This window comes from Kogia breviceps, chromosome 5 (assembly GCF_026419965.1).
Source record: "Kogia breviceps isolate mKogBre1 chromosome 5, mKogBre1 haplotype 1, whole genome shotgun sequence".
Classification (NCBI taxonomy): Eukaryota; Metazoa; Chordata; class Mammalia; order Artiodactyla; family Physeteridae; genus Kogia; species Kogia breviceps.
In genome coordinates this window covers 77,094,914-77,111,556 of record NC_081314.1, presented here as the reverse complement: position 1 = coordinate 77,111,556, position 16,643 = coordinate 77,094,914, and the positions used below count along the sequence as shown (strand labels likewise).

At 35.1% G+C, this 16,643-nt stretch overlaps 1 protein-coding gene across 10 annotated transcripts in view; it reads left to right on the top strand.

Moving 5' to 3' along the window:
- Window positions 1–16,643, top strand: part of ACAP2 (ArfGAP with coiled-coil, ankyrin repeat and PH domains 2) — a 172,248-nt gene that overhangs the window by 90,398 nt on the left and 65,207 nt on the right. For all 10 annotated transcript variants that reach the window (XM_059064892.2, XM_067034263.1, XM_059064893.2 and 7 more), the window contains one exon: window positions 10,196–10,254. In XM_059064892.2, coding sequence (XP_058920875.1) covers window positions 10,196–10,254 — 59 coding nt within the window. The remainder of the gene's footprint in view (window positions 1–10,195; window positions 10,255–16,643) is intronic.

The following is a 16,643-nucleotide window of genomic DNA, read 5'->3' as shown; positions in this document are numbered from 1 at the left end:
TCTTCTCCCAAACAAGCACTTGGAAATCATGGTATATGCAGATTTTGATTCTGTTAAGTCTGAGGTGGTTCTGGAGATTCTTCATTTCTAACAAGCATGCAAGTGATGTGGGTAATGTTGGTTCACATCTGGGGAACCTTAGAAATTCTGATTCTTGATACTTGCCAGTTTTTCTAATTATCTCAGCATCGGGGTATTTAAAAGTTCCCCAGTTATAACACTGTACAATTGAGAACCCCTGGTCGAGCGATTTGTCTCAATCTTGGAGTAACAGAATCACCTAGTGAACTTATTAAAAAATACAGAGGGATTCTGTCCTTCGATAAGCTTAGATCTTTGTATTTATATTTTCTGTTAGCTTTGCAGGTGACTTTGATTCACACCCAAGCCACTGAAGAACCACTGCCTTAGAGAAATGAAGAAAGGGAGAAAAAAGAAGTTAGATAAATGGATAGGTTAGGACAGGAAGGGGATGTAGAAAAATAGGAACACATAATAAATATTCATTTGCATATTGGGACCTGTTTCTGATAAAAGCAAAGAAGAGTCTTCTTGATTATTATAAGCCTGTAATAAACAGTCCTAATGAGATTAACTAAAAGATTCAATGAATCCACAGTGTCAACAGCCATAGCCCTGTGCCTATAAATTCTGGAAAGGACAGGAATGATTATGTCATGCAGAATCGTCAGAAGAGACTGCTATAGTAGCTCAGTAATATTTAAATGGATCACAAAGACTACAAAATTTTTAGTCTCGGCCAATGGGACGTAAATGGCAAGAACTGAAAATAGTTCAATGCTATCTATGGATGTGTAGCCTATTCTTCTACGAAAGTTCCTAGAGTGTCTGCCATCTGTGTAGTGTATCTCAGCTTTCATCCTTTCCTGAACACAGCTAGATAGTGTTGCTTTAACTGGATGCAGACATGAATGGGGAATAATCTGAGTGTAAGCCATTGGTTTTAAACAGCCATGATATTTATGCACTCTTACCTCTTAAAAGGTAAGATCCTTTCATAAGTAGCAGATAGGTCAAATGACATTGCTGATTATTTGTCATACATATGTTGCTAGGAATAATGCCATTCATTTCCAAAAATGGAACTGAACCTTTGCTTTTGTGCTGGTACCCCCTCCCCAGTCACCCCACCCAAGGAATCTGTCACTCTGGCTTTATTATACCATCTCAGGTTTTGTGGTATAGACATGGAAGAGAAGACCTGTATGCACTCAATTCTGAGGATGAAACAAATTTTGGTTTTGGTCTAAAGCCCAGATAAAGCTTTTGGGTAGTTGCTGAGCACTTTGGGTAAGATCTTGATCAGAAAGAAACCCCAACTAGTCAGGATAGTAGAACTCTACACAAGGAAAATAGGGAAATGAGGTAAAGGGCAAAAATTTAGGGAAGAGTCTTGCAAAATTCCTTCGTCACCTAATTTCTAGAGACATTGACAAGGCAGTTTTAAAGCTTAAGAAATGCTGCGAATTCTCTCTTAGTGGGGAATAGATTAGTGCCCTACTGAGGCAGCTCTTTGCAACAGTTCACCAGAGGAAAAGAAGAGTTAGCTGTTAGGTAGCTGGATAGCTTGAAACTGGCAAGTCGGAGACTTAGTTTTTACTCAGTTGCCTTTGCATTACAACATACTTTTCATTCTAATGGAGGTGTTAAAATAGGTAGGCTAGATTATTGACAATTGCCTGAAATATTTCTCATTCTATCCAAATGTATATAAACTTTAGGTAATGCTATATTTTGGAGAACTTAGTAATGTTTTTGTAATTTTAAAATAACAATAATAGGCAAAAACCATTCTGTTTCTTTCTCTGGAATATATTGATTTTTTTTTTTTACTGGGGAATGATTGACATAAACTGTATATTAAAGTGTACAATTTGATAAATGTTGACATATGTATACCTCCATAAAACTGTCACCTCAGTTAATTTAATGAACATAACAATTATGCCTCAAAAGTTTTCTTGTGCCGCTTTATAATTCCTTCTCCAATTTGCCACCTCCTCATTCCTAGTCAATCACTGATCTGCTGTCATTACTGATCAGTTTGCATTTTCCAGACCTATATGTAAATGGATTTTTTTTTTTTTTTGGTCTAATTTCGTTCAGTGTAATGATTTTGAGACTCAGTCATGGTGTGTGTAGCAATGGTTTAGTCCCTTTTTAAAAATTGCTTAATAGTATTGCATTGTGTAGATATATCACAATTTGTTTATCCATTCACCTGTTGATGGATGTGTTAGTTATCTATTGCTGTATAACTGATTATGCCAAAATATAGTGGCTTAAAACAACAAACATTTATTATCTCAGTTTCTGGGCCTGGAATTTTTAGAGAGACTTAGCTGGGTGGCTTTGGCTCAGTCTTTAATGAGATAGCTGATAAGATGTGGCCGGGGTTACTGTAATTTGAAGGCCTCACTGGGGTTGGAGGATCCAATTCCAAGATAGGGCCATGTATATGACTGTTTTGACTGCAGGCCTCAGTTCCTCACCAAGGAGCCTCTTTGCAGGGTTGCTTGAGTGGTTTTTACTGCATGGAATCTGGTTACTCCCCAAACAAATGATACAAGAGGGCAAAGAGAAAGATGCAATAGTATCCATGACTTAGTCTCAGAAGTTACTGTTTTTCACTTCCTCCATATTACTATTTGTTAGAAATAAGTCTCTATGATCAGCCCACTGTCAAGGGGAAAAGAATTAGGCTCCACTTTTGAAGGGAAGAATGTCAAACAATTTGTGGACGTATTTTAAAGCCAATACAATGAACATTTGAGTTGTTTCCCGGTTTGGGCTATTACAAATAAAGCTGTTTATAGAAAATATGTGTAAAAGTCTGTATAGATGTATGCTTTTATTTCTTTTGTGTAAGTAGCTAGAGGTAGAATGGGTAGTATGTTTAACTTTTTACAAAACTACTTATATAGTGAAATCTACAAAAAAATTGCTAAGAAAAATTATGGAAAGAAGAATTTCTTTTATTATTTATTAATGCCTATAATGATGTTAATATTCTTTTATACATTAAATTTCTAAAAGTTTTAAATTTCATTAAAGAAAACCTCCAAAATCTGGAAATTGTTTTCCAAATTTGATTGTATCCTTTTATACAAGTAGTGTATGAGAGTTCTAGTTGTTCCACATGATTGCCAACACTTGGTATGGATACTCTTCTTAATATTGTTATGGTTTTAATTTGCATTTCCTTAATAACTAATGATCCCAAGAATCTTTTCATGTGTTTATTTGCCACCCATGTTATTTTCTTCAATGAAATGTCAGATCTTTAGACCATCTAAAAAAGTTGGGCTGTTTATCTTATTATTTAGTTATAAGAGTTCTTTCTATATTCCAGATATGTCTTTTGTCAGATAAGTGTTTTGCAGATATGTATTTTCTCCCAGGCTTTGGCTTATCCTTGTTATTTTTATAGCAGTATCTTTCAAAGAGCAATAGTTTTAATTTATTTTTTATTTTTTTTGCGGTACCCGGGACTGTCACTGCTGTGGCCTCTCCCGTTGCGGAGCACAGGCTCCGGATGCACAGGCTCAGCGGCCGTGGCTCACGGGCCCAGCCGCTCCATGGCATGTGGGATCCTCTTGGACCAGGGCACGAACCTGTGTCCCCTGCATCGGCAGACAGACTCTCAACCACAGCGCCACCGGGGAAGCCCTAGTTTTTAATTTTGATGAAGTAAATTTATTGATCTTTTTTTCTTTTATAGTTCTCTTTTTGTGTTCTATTAAGAAATGTTTGCCTAACCCGTGTTCACTAACACTATTCTAGGTTTAGTTTAGCTCTGTAGATCCATCCCAAGTTAATTTTTGTGTATGTTGCATGGTAAGGGTCGAGTTTCATTTTTTGGTCATAAGGCTGTCCAGTAGTTTGTTCCAGCATCATTTGCTCAAAAAATTATCTTTTCCCTATTGACATCTTTCATTAAAAAAAAAGTTGACCATATGTATTGGTCATTTCTGGACTCTATTCTGTTGTATTGATCTTTTTTGCCTATCTTTAATACTACAAATGCCTTGTTTACTGTAGGTTTCATAATAAGTCTTGAAATCAAGTAGGTTAGGTATTTCAACTTTCTTCCTTCTTTTCAAAATTGGCTACTCTAGGTCCCTTACATTTCCATATATATTTTAGAATCAAGTTTTAAACTTCTACAAAATGCTTTCCTGGGATTTGGAGTGGGATTGCATCAAATCTATATAGATCAATTTGGTGAGAATTGACATCTTACTAATATTGAATCTTCTAATCCATAAACACAATATATCTCTACATTTATTTAGGTTTTCTTTAATTTCTCTTGGCAGTATTTTGTGGTGTTCATTACACAAGTCTTGCATATCTTTTGTCAAGTTTATCCCTAAGCATTTCCTATTTTTTGGTGCTATTGTAAGTGATATATTTTAAAGTTCAGTTTCTAATTGGTCATTGCTGTTGTATAGAAATACCACTGAATCTTGTATACTGACTTTATTTCTGCAGACTTGCTAAATTCACTTATTAGTTCTAGTAGGCTTTTCTGTAGTTTCTCTTTAGTTATGTTTGTTCATTTGTTTTTTTTTTAGATTCCATATATAAGTGAAATCATATAATATTTGTCTTTCTTTGTCTGACTATTTCACATAGCATAACACCCTCTAGGTCCATGCATGTTGTAGCAAATGGCAAATATTAGAAGTCCTAGCCACAGCAGTCAGACAAGAAAAATAAAAGGAATGCAGATTGGAAAGGAAGATATAAAACTGTCAATGTTTGCAGATGCCATATGGTACTACATATACAAAATCCTAAAGATGCCACCAAAAACTACTGGAACTCGTCAATGAATTCAGTGAAGTTGCAGGATACATAATTAATATGCAGAAATCTGTTACATTTCTGTACACTAACAATGAAGTAACAAACAGTCCCATTTACAGTCACATCAAAAAGAATAAAATACATGGGAATAAATCTAACTAAGGTAATAAAAGACTTATACTTGGAAAACTATAAGATACTGATCAAAGAAATTAAAGATGACACAAACAGTTGGAAATCCATGAGCACAATCCATGTGCTCATGGATTGAAAGAAATAATATTTTTAAATGACCATACTACCTCAGGCAGTCTGGGGATTCATTGTAATCCTTATCAAAATCCCAATTACATTTTTCACAGAACTGGAAAAAATAATTCTACAATATGTATGGAAACACGAAAGACCCGAAGTAGCCAAACAATCTTAAGAAAGAAGAACAAAGCTAGAGGTATCATGCACCCTCATCTCAAACTATACTACAAAGCTGCAGTAATCAAAACAGTATGGTACTGGCACAAAAACAGACACATAGATCAAGGGACAGAATAGAAAGCCCAGAAATGAACCCACATTTATATGGGCAATTAATATATGACAAAGGAGGCAAGAGTACACAGTGGGGGAAAGGCAGACTCTTCAATAAATGGTGTTAGGAAAACTGGACAGCTACATGCAAAAGAATCAGATGACTACATTCTCACACCATATACAAAAATAAACTCAAAATGGATTAAAGACTTAAATGTAAGATCTGAAACCATAAAACTTCTAGAAGGAAACATAAGCAGTATGCTCTTTGACATCTGTCTTAGCAATATTTTTTTGGCTATGTCTCCACAGTCAAGGGAAACAAGAGCAAAGATAAACAAATGGGACTACATGAAACTAAAAAAGCTTTTATACAGTGAAGGAAGCCATGAACAAAATGAAAACGTAGCCTACTGAATGGGAAAAGATGTTTGCAAATGTTGTATCCAACAAGGGGTCAATATCCCAAATATACAAGGAACTCATACAACTCAGCATCAAAAAACCCCCCAGATACCCCAATTAAAAAAAATGGGCAGAGCACCTGAATAGACATTTTTCCAAAGAAGACATACAGATGGTCAACAGGCACATGAAAAAATGCTTACCATCACTAGTCATCAGGGATATGCAAATCAAAGCCACAATGAGGTATCACCTCACATTTGTCAGAATGTTTGTTATCTAAACGTTAACAAGTAACAAGCATTGGTGAGGATGTGGAGACAGGTGAATCCTTGTGCGCTGTTGATGGGAATATAAATTGGTACAACCACTATGGAAAACAGTATGGAAATTCCTCAAAAAACTAAAAGTAAAACTACCATATGGTCCAGCAAGTTCACTCTTGGGTACTTAACCAAAGAAAACAAAAACACGAATTAGAAAAGATATATACACCCCTGTGTTCATTGCAGCATTATTCACGATAGGCAAGATATGGAAGCAATCTAAGTGCCTGTCAGTAGGTGAATGGATGAAGAAGATGTGGTATATATATTACATGTATAATATATATACAATGGAATATTATTCAACCATAAAAAAGAATGAAACCTTGCCATTTGTGACAAATGGGGTGGACCTAGAGGGTATTAAAGTTATTTTCAAATTTAAATTTATTTATTTATTTATTTTTGGTTGCATTGGGTCTTCGTTTCTGTGCAAGGGCTTTCTCCAGTTGCGGTGAGCAGGGGCCACTCTTCATCACAGTACATAGACTTCTCACTGTCGCGACCTCTCCCGTTGTGGAGCACAGGCTCCAGATGCGCAGGCTCAGTAGTTGTGGCTCACGGGCTTAGTTGCTCTGCGGCATGTGAGATCTTCCCAGACCAGGGCACGAACCCATGTCCTCTGCCTTGGCAGGCAGATTCTTAACCACTGCACCACCAGGGAAGCCCCAAATTTAAATGTAACAAAATTGATTCCTTGTGGTGTACAGTTTTATGAGTTTTGACAAATGCATACAGTTGGGTCTCCATATCTCAATCAAGATGCAGTTTCATTAACTCTAGAAATACTCTTATTAACCCATTGTTAGTCACCCTTTCCTTCCTCCCCCTACCATTGTAAATTGCTGATTTGATATCCATCCTATAGTTCTGCCTTTTCCTAAATGTCATATAACTAGACTTATTCAGTTTGTACCCTTTTGAATATGACTCATTTATCAAAATGCATTGAGATTCATTTATGTGGTTGCATGTATTAATAGTTCTTTTTTTATTGCTGAGTAGTATTCCACTGTATAGATATACTATAGTTTGTTTCTCCAAGGACATTTGGGTTGTGTCCAATTTTTGGCAATTAGAAATGAAACTGCTAAAAAACATTTGTATACAGATTTTTTTATGAACCTAAGTTTTCATTTCTCTTGGGCAAATACCTAGGATTGGGGTTGCTAGATTTTATGTAAAGTTAGCTTTAACTTTATAGGATAGGGGAGGTTTTTCACTATAGATTCTATTTCTTTAATTCTGTTTAGGTTTCTTTTTATTTTGGCCACACCATGTGGCTTGTGGGATTTCAGTTCTTCGACCAGGGGTTGAACCCAGGCCACAGCAGTAAAAGCCCGGAATCCTAACCATTAGGCCACTAGGGAACTCTGTTTCGGTTTCTGATATCTTCTTTTTTAAAAATTTTTTAATTGAAGTATAGTTGATTTACAAAGTTGTATTAGTTTCTGGTATACAGCAAAGTGATTCAGTTATGTGTGTGTGTGTATATATGTGTATATATATATATATATACATATATATGTGTGTGTGTGTGTGTGTGTGTGTGTGTGTGTGTTCTTTTCCACTGTGGTTTATTACAGAATATTCAGTATAGTTCCCTGTGCTATACAGTAGTACCTTGTTGTTATCCATCCTATATGTAATAGTTTGCATCTACTAATCCCGAACTTTCAATCCTTCTCTCCCCCACTTCCCCTCCTCCTTGGGAACCACAAGTCTATTCTCTATGTCTGTGAGTCTGTTTCTGTTTCGTAGATAAATTCATTTGTGTCATATTTTAGATTCCACATATAAGTGATATCACATAATATTTGTCTTTCTCTGGCTGACTTCACTTAGTATGATAATCTCTAAGTCCACCCATGTTGGTGCAAATGGCATTATTTCATTCCTTCTTATGGCTGAGTAATATTCCACGTATCCATTCATCTGTTGAAGGACATTTAGGTTGCTTCCATGTCTTGGCTATTGTAGATAGCGCTGCTTTGAACATTGGGGTGCATGTATCTTTTCAAATTAGAGTTTTCTCTGGAAGTATGCCCAGGAGGGGGATTGCTGGACCATATGGCAACTCTACTTTTAGCTTTTTAAGGAACCTCCATACTGTTTTCCCTAGTGGCTGCACCAGTTTATGTTCCTACCAACAATGTAGGAGGGTTCCCTTTTCTCTACACCCTCTCCAGCATTTATTATTTATAGACTTTTTAATGATGGCCATCTGACTGGTGTGAAGTTAGACCTCATTGTTGTTTTGATTTGCATTTAACTAATAATTAGAGAAGTTGAGCATCTTTTCATGTACCTATTGGCCATCTGTATCTTTTCTTTGGAGAAATGTCTATTTAGGTCTTCTGCCCATTTTTTGATTTGTTTGTTTGTTTGTTATTGAGTTATATGAGCTGTTTGTATATTTTGGAAATTAAGCCCTGATCAGTGTCAACATTTGCAAATTTTTTTCTCCCAGTCTGTAGGTTATCTTTTCATTTTGTTCATGGTTTCCTTTGCTGTTCAAAAGCTTCTAAGTTTGATTAGATCCCATTTGTTTATTTTTGCTTTAATTTCTATTGCCTTGGGAAACTGCCCTAAGAAAACATTGCTACAGTTGAGCTTTGTTAGTTTTTGTCCTTCAAAGTATTTCCCCATCTCATCTATTGAATTTATCAGCATAAAATTGTTCCACTGATTATCCTTTTTTAATATCTGTAGAATCTGTGGTGAAGTCATCTCTCTCCTTTTTATTGTATGAAATTTGTGTCTTCCTTCTTCCTGATCACTTTGGTTGTGGGTTTATCTATTTTAGATCTTCTTAAAGAACTAGCTTTAGGTTTCATTGGGTTTTGGCTATTGATTTTCTGTTTTCTATTTAGTTGCCTTCCAATCTGATCTTTATTATTTCCTTTCTTCTGCTTAATTTGGGTTTAATACTTTGGGATTAAAATAATACAAAACTGTTTTTCCTTTGGAAGTGAATTGACAGATTTTGAAACCCTGTACTCAGTCCCGGCTGTGTGTGTGTGTGTGTGTGTGTGTATTTGGCATTTAGGCAAGGACGTAAGACTTTGCTAATAGTAAGATTCCATAGAGGTTGAATTTTTTTGGTACTGCTTTTAGTTAGTTGAAGGACATAAGGTTTTCTTTCTGTTTTTTTGTTTTTTGTTTGTTTATTTGTGTTTTTTTGTGTGGTACATGGGCCTCTCACTGCTGCAGCCTCTCCCGCTGCGGAGCACAGGCTCTAGACGTGCAGGCCCAGCAGCCATGGCTCACGGGCCCAGCTGCTCCGCGGCATGTGGGATCCTACCGGACTGGGGAACGAACCCGTGTCCCCTACATCGGCAGGCAGACTCTCAACCACTGCGTCACCAGGGAAGCACTCTTTTTGTTTTTAATATTTATTTTTCTGTCTCTTCATCTGGCATGTGTTTCAAATTCTGAATGAAGTGTATCTGTAAATTATGAAAGTACTTGGAATTCCCATGCCAAGCCCTGTGAAATTTACCACACATAGAGTTAAATATGTGGCATCCGTTAAGTGGCGTAAAATATTGTCGTGAGAAATAAAATTTTATTCTTATATTTAGTTTTAGCAATAATTTAACCTGAAGGGCTATATAATATTTACTTGAATTCTGAATTTAAGACATTTAAATCCACAGGTTTTCCCAAATGAGAAACCTCTAACTAAGGTATAAGGCAGTTTTAGAGTTGTTTTCATTTGTTTTGTTTTAATATATTAGAGTAAGAAATTTCTGTGGTGGATAGAGTAGAATTTGTATTACTCTTTTAGGTTGTCTTCCAAAGCCTGAATTAGAATCAAGGAAATAAGTTGCTCTACTGATTGAACATTGTATTTAAATATTAATGCACATTTCATTCCTATGTAAATAGAAGTAATTTTATTTTTTCAACAGATGAAATTGGCTTGAAAATCAGTTTGTTTCTTTCTTATACTTATTTCTTATGCAATGTTCAGTAAGAAATGTAGGTGTTATTAGAATTGGAATATTGTTGGAAGGATGTAATATTTACAGAACTACATGAAAATTATTTTCTTTGTTTACTTTTCTAATTGTTTAATGTTCCTTCTTTTCTTTTAGATCCTATTTGACCAGACTCAGAGATCGATTAAGGCACAGCTTCAGAATTTTGTCAAAGAGTAAGTCAGTTGCAGTGAAAAGAAAAGAAAAGCAACCAGTTAATGATCGCACCTGGGAGTTGGTATCTTTTGAGAGAACTTAGAAACATGACTTAGTGAAAATATGGGGGGTTTTGTGTGTTTTTTGCTTTGTGCAATCTATATTGCATTTTTTCCTGAATTACTCTGTAAAGGAGTCAGACTTCATGCCTTTCAGTGAATCATTTATACTATGAAATTTGTGTTCAGGATACATAGTTCAAATTGTTACAGACTAAAAAAAAAATTTTAATGTAAATAAATATCCTAGTGATCTTTAAAAATCAAAACAGATCCCAAAAGTGGTTGAAATACTATCAGTTATACTAGTTGTCTCAATATGGTATTTTCTTTGTAGAGAAGATAATAGAATATATGAGAATGAGTACTGAAGGTGCATAATAAGTAATGAAAGCAAACCTTTTGTGTCATATTCATCACATTTTGTATGTGAAATAAAATGAAACTAGAAATAAAAATATTATCTGAACTTCCCAGGTAGGAACGTTTTCCTTTTCCACATTAATAATTTCACTTTATGTCTTTTAATTCCTGACTGAGAATATATTAAATTACAAATAAAATTGATTATGATATAGTATTCAGATGTTAAAAGCTATAAATAGTGGCAGATCTCATGAACATAATGCACTTCTGTTTTAGTAGGTTAGAATTTGTTGTCCTGGAGGTGATGTCTTGCAGATCATTTATAAATCACTTCAAAATAGAGTAATATTCAGAATGTCCTTATAGAGTGTATACATGAAAATTTATGGCTTCTTATTAAAGTCTTTGCTAGGTACACGTTATTATTATTGTTATTATTTTAAAGTCATTTGTCTTCAATTTACTTTGCCTAATTCCTTAGTAGAAAAAGTAAAAGGATGTTATATATTTACCTAAGATCATTAATGAATCAAGGTTTCAGATTTCAGACTACTGAAATGGATACTGTTATTCTTTACTGGTACATAATTCTTTTAGAAAGCATTATGTGTGTGTTTTAAGAATATATTCATGTCCTTTGGCCTCCTAATTTTCTTCAACAATAAATGAATGTTGTTTCTTAAAGTGTGGTCTGTAGACCACCATAACAGTGAAATCAAGGTTGTGTCTTAAGAAAATCCCTCAGATTTCTAGGGCTTATCCCGAAAACACAAAGAATTGTAATCTCTGGTAGAGGACCCTTGGAACTTGCATTTTGAACAAGTTCCCTATGGTATATACTACTGTTTAAAAATCATTTGGTCTTTCTTTTTTTTAAAATTTTTATTTATTGGGGTATAGTTGCTTTACAATGTTGTGCAAGTTTCTGCTGTATAGCGAAGTGAATCAGCTATATGTATACATATATCCCCTCTTTTTTGGATTTCCTTCCCATTTAGGTCACCACAGAGTATTAAGTAGAATTCCCTGTGCTATACAGCATGTGCTCATTAGTTACCTATTTTATACATAGTACTATATATATGTCAATCCCAGTCTCCCAATTCACCCCACACCCCCTTGTCCCCCGTTGGTGTCCATATGTTTTTTCTCTATGTCTGTGTCTCTATTTCTGCCTTGCAAACAGGTTCATCTGTACCATTTTTCTAGATTCCACATATATGTGTTAATACATGATATTTGTTTTTCTCTTTCTGACTTAGTTCACTCTGTATGACAGTCTCTAGGTCCATCCACATCACTACAAATGACCCAATTTCATTCCTTTTTACGGCTTGGTAATTTTCCATTGTATATATGTACCACATCTATCCATTCATCTGTCAGTGGACATTTAGGTTGCTTCCATGACCTGGCTATTGTAAATAGTGCTGCAGTGAACATTGGGGTGCATCTGTCTTTTTGAATTATGTTTTTCTCTGGGTATATGCCCAGTAGTGGAATTGCTGGGTCATATGCTAATTCTGTTTTTAGTTTTCTAGGAACCTTCATACTGTGCTCCATAGTGGGTGTATCAATTTACATTTCCACCAACAGTTGCAAGACAGTTTCCTTTTCTTCATGCCCTCTCCAGCATTTATTGTTCGTAGATTTTTTGATGATGGCCATTCTGACTGGTGTGAAGTGATACCTCATTGTAGTTTTGATTTGCATTTCTCTAATAATTAGTGATATTGAGCATCTTTTCATGTGCCTCTTGGCCATCTGTATGTCTTCTTTGGAGGAATGTCTATTTAGATCTTCTGCCCATTTTTTGATTGGGTTGTTTGTTTTTTTGATATTGAGGTGCATGAGCTATTTGTATTTTTTGGAGATTAATCCCTTGTCCGTTGCTTCATTTGTAAATATTTTCTCTCATTCTGTGGGTTGTCTTTTCATCTTGTTTATGGTTTCTTTTGCTGTGCAAAAGCTTTTAAGTTTCATTAGGTCCCATTTGTTTGTTTTTATTTTTATTACTGAAGGAGGTGGGTCAAAAAAGGTCTTGCTGTGATTTATGTCAAAAAGTGTTCTTCCTATGTTTTCCTCTAAGAGTTTTATAGTGTCCGGTCTTACATTTAGGTCTTTAATCCATTTTGAGTTTATTTTTGTGTATGGTGTTAGGGAGTGTTCTAATTTCATTCTTTTACATGTAGCTGTCCAGTTTTCCCAGCACCACTTATTGAAGAGACTGTCTTTTCTCCACTGTATATTCTTGCCTCCTTTGTCATAGATTAGGTAACCATAGGCACATGGGTTTATCTCTGGGCTTTCTGTCCTGTTTCATTGGTCTATATTTCTGTTTTTGTGCCAGTACCATACTCTCTCGATTACTGTAGCTTTGTAGTATGGTCTGAAGTCAGGGAGCCTGATTCCTCCAGCTTCATTTTTCTTTCTCAAGATTGCTTTGGCTATTTGGGGTCTTTTGTGTCTCCATACAAATTGTGCAATTTTTTGTTCTAGTTCTGTGAAAAATGCCATTGGTAATATGATAGGAATTGCATTGAATCTGTAGATGGCTTTGGGTAGTATAGTCATTTTCACAGTATTGATTCTTCCAATCCAAGAACATGGTATATCTACCTATCTGTTTGTGTCATCTTTGATTTCTTTCATCAGTGTCTTGTAGTTTTCTGCATACAGGTCTTTTACCTCCTTAGGTAGGTTTATCCCTAGGTATTTTATTCTTTTTGTTGCAATGGCGAATGGGATTATTTCCTTAATTTCTCTTTCTGATCTTTCGTTGTTAGTGCATAGGAATGCAAGAGATTTCTGTGCATTAATTTTGTATCCTGCAACTTTACCAAATTCATTGATTAGGTCTAGTAGTTTTCTGGTGGCATCTTTAGGATCTTCTACGTATAGTATCCTGTCATTTGAAAAGTGACAGTTTTACGTCTTCTTTTCCAATTTGTATTTCTTTTTCTTCTCTGATTGCTGTGGCTAGGACTTCCAAAACTATGTTGAATATTAGTGGTGAGAGTGGACATCCTCATCTTGTTCCTGATCTTAGAAGAAATGCTTTCAGTTTTTCACCATTGAGAATGATGTTTCCTGTGGGTTTGTCAGATATGTCCTTTATTATGTCGAGGTAGGTTCCCTCTATGCCCATTTTCTGGAGAGTTTTTATCATATATGGGTGTTGAATTTTGTCAAAAGCTTTTTCTGCATCTATTGAGATGATCATATGGTTTTTATTCTTCAGTTTGTTAATATGGTGTATCACATTTATTGGTTTGTGTATATTGAAGAATCCTTGCATCCCTGGGTTAAGTCGCACTTGATCATGGTGTATGATCCTTTTAATGCGTTGTTGGATTCTGTTTGCTAGTATTTTGTTGAGGATTTTTACATCTATATTCATCAGTGATATTGGTCTGTAATTGTCTGTTTTTGTGATATCTTTGTCTGGTTTTGGTATCAGGTTGATGGTGGCCTTGTAGAATGAGCTTGGGAATGTTCCTCTCTGCAATTTTTTGGAATAGTTTGAGAAGGATGGGTGTTAGCTGTTCTCTAAATGTTTGATAGAATTCGCCTGTGAAGCCATCTGATCCTGGACTTTTGTTTGTTGGAAACTTTAAAATCACAGTTTCAACTTCATTACATGTGATTGGTTTGTTTATATTTTCTATTTCTTCCCTGTTCAGTCTTGGAAGGTTATACCTTTTCTAAGAATTTGTCCATTTTTTCCAGGTTGTCCATTTTATTGGCATATAGTTGCTTGTCATAGTCTCTTATAATCACTTGTATTTCTTCGATGTCCATTATAACCTCTCGTTTTTCATTTCTAATTTATTAATTTGAGTCTTCTCCCTCTTTTTTTGATGAGTCTGGCTAAAAGTTTATCAATTTTGTTTATCTTCTCAAGGAACCAGCTGTTAGTTTTATTGATCTTTGCTCTTGTTTTCTTTGTTTCTGTTTCATTTATTTCTGCTCTGATCTTTATGATTTCTTTCCTTCTACTAACGTTGGTTTTTTTGGTTTTGTTTTTTGTTTTGTTTTGTTCTTCTTTCTCTAGTCCCTTTAGGTGTAAGGTTAGATTGTTTATTTGAGATTTTTCATGTTTCTTGAGGTAGGATTGTATTGCTATAAACTTCGCTCTTAGAATTGCTTTTGCTGCATACCATAGGTTTTGGTTGTTGTGCTTTTGTTGTTATTTGTCTCTAGGTATTTTTTGATTTCCTCTTGATTTCTTCAGTGATCTCTTGGTTATTTAGTAGCATATTGTTTAGCCTCCCTGTGTTTGTGTTTTTTTACAGTCTTTTTCCTGTGATTGATTTCTAGTCTCATAGCGTTGTGGTCTGAAAAGATGCTTGATACGATTTCAATTTTCTTAAATTTACTGAGGCTTGATTTGTGACCCAAAGTGTGATCTGTCCCAGAGAGTGTTCCGTGTACACTTGAGAAGAAAGTGTATTCTGCTCCTTTCGGGTGGAATGTCCTATAAATATCAATTAAGTCAATCTCGTTTAAAGCTTGTGTTTCCCTGTTAATTTTCTGTCTGGGTAATCTGTCTGTTGGTGTAAATGAAGTGTTAAAGTCCCCCACTATTATTGTGTTACCATCAATTTCCTCTTTTATGGCTGTTAACATTTGCCTTATGTATTAAGGTGCTCCTATGTTGGGTGCATGTATATTTGTAATTGTTATATCTTCTTCTTGGATTGATCCCTTTATCATTATGTAGTGTTCTTCCTTGTCTTTTGTAACATCTATATTTTAAAGTCAATCTTATCTGATATGAGTAAGTCTATCTCATCTGATAATAGTATTCCATGGAAATGGAAATCAAAATCTTTTGATTTCCATTTTCATGGAATATCTTTTTCCATCCCCTCACTTTCAGTCTGTATGTGTCCCTAGCTCTGAAGTGGGTCTCTTGTAGACAGCATATATATGGGTCTTATTTTTGTATCCATTCAGTGAGCTTGTGTCTTTTGGTTGGAGCATTTAATCCATTCACATGTAAGGTAATTATCGATATGTAAGTTCTGTTACCTTTTTCTTAGCTGTTTTGGGTTTTTTTTCTAGGTCTCTTTCTTCTCTTGTGTTTCCAGCTTAGATGAGTTCCTTTAGCATTTGTTGTAGAGTTGGTTTGGTGGTTCTGAAGTCTCTTAGCTTTTGCTTGTCAGTAAAGCTTTTGATTTCTCTGTTGAATCTAAGTGAGATCCTTGCTGCGTAGGTTAATCTTGGTTGTAGGTTTTTCCCTTTCATCACTTTAAATATTTCCTGCCACTCCATTGTGGCCTGCAGAATTTCTGTTGAAAAATCAGCTGATAACCTTTCGGGGATTCCCTTGTATGTTATTTTTTGCTTTTTCCTTGCTGCTTAATTTTTCCTTTGTATTTAATTTTTTTTAGTGTGACTAATATGTGTCTCGGTGTGTTTTTCCTTGGGTTTATACCGTATGGGACTCTCTGCACTTCCTGGACTTGATTGACTATTTCCTTTCCCATGTTAGGGATGTTTTCAAATATAGTCTCTTCTGATATTTTCTCAGACCCTTGCTTTTTCTCTTCTTCCTCTGGGACCTCTATAATTTGAATGTAGGTATATTTAATGTTGTCCCAGAGGTCTCTGAGACTGTCCTTAATTCTTTTCATTCTTTTTTCTTTATTCTGCTCTGCACAATTATTTCCACCATTCTGTCTTCCAGCTTACTTATCCATTCTTCTGCCTCAGTTATTCTGCTATTGATTCTTTCTAGAGTATTTTTAATTTCGGTTATTGTCTTGTGCATCACTGTTCTTTAGTTCTTCTAGGTCATTGTTAAATGTTTCTTGTATTTTCTCCATTCTATTTCCAATATTTTGGATTATCTTTACTATCAATACTCTGAATTCTTTTTCAAGTAGATTACCTATTTCCTCTTCATTTGTTTGGTCTTCTGGGTTTTTACCTTGCTCTTTTATCTGCAACATATTTCTCTGTCTTCTTATTTTGTTTTA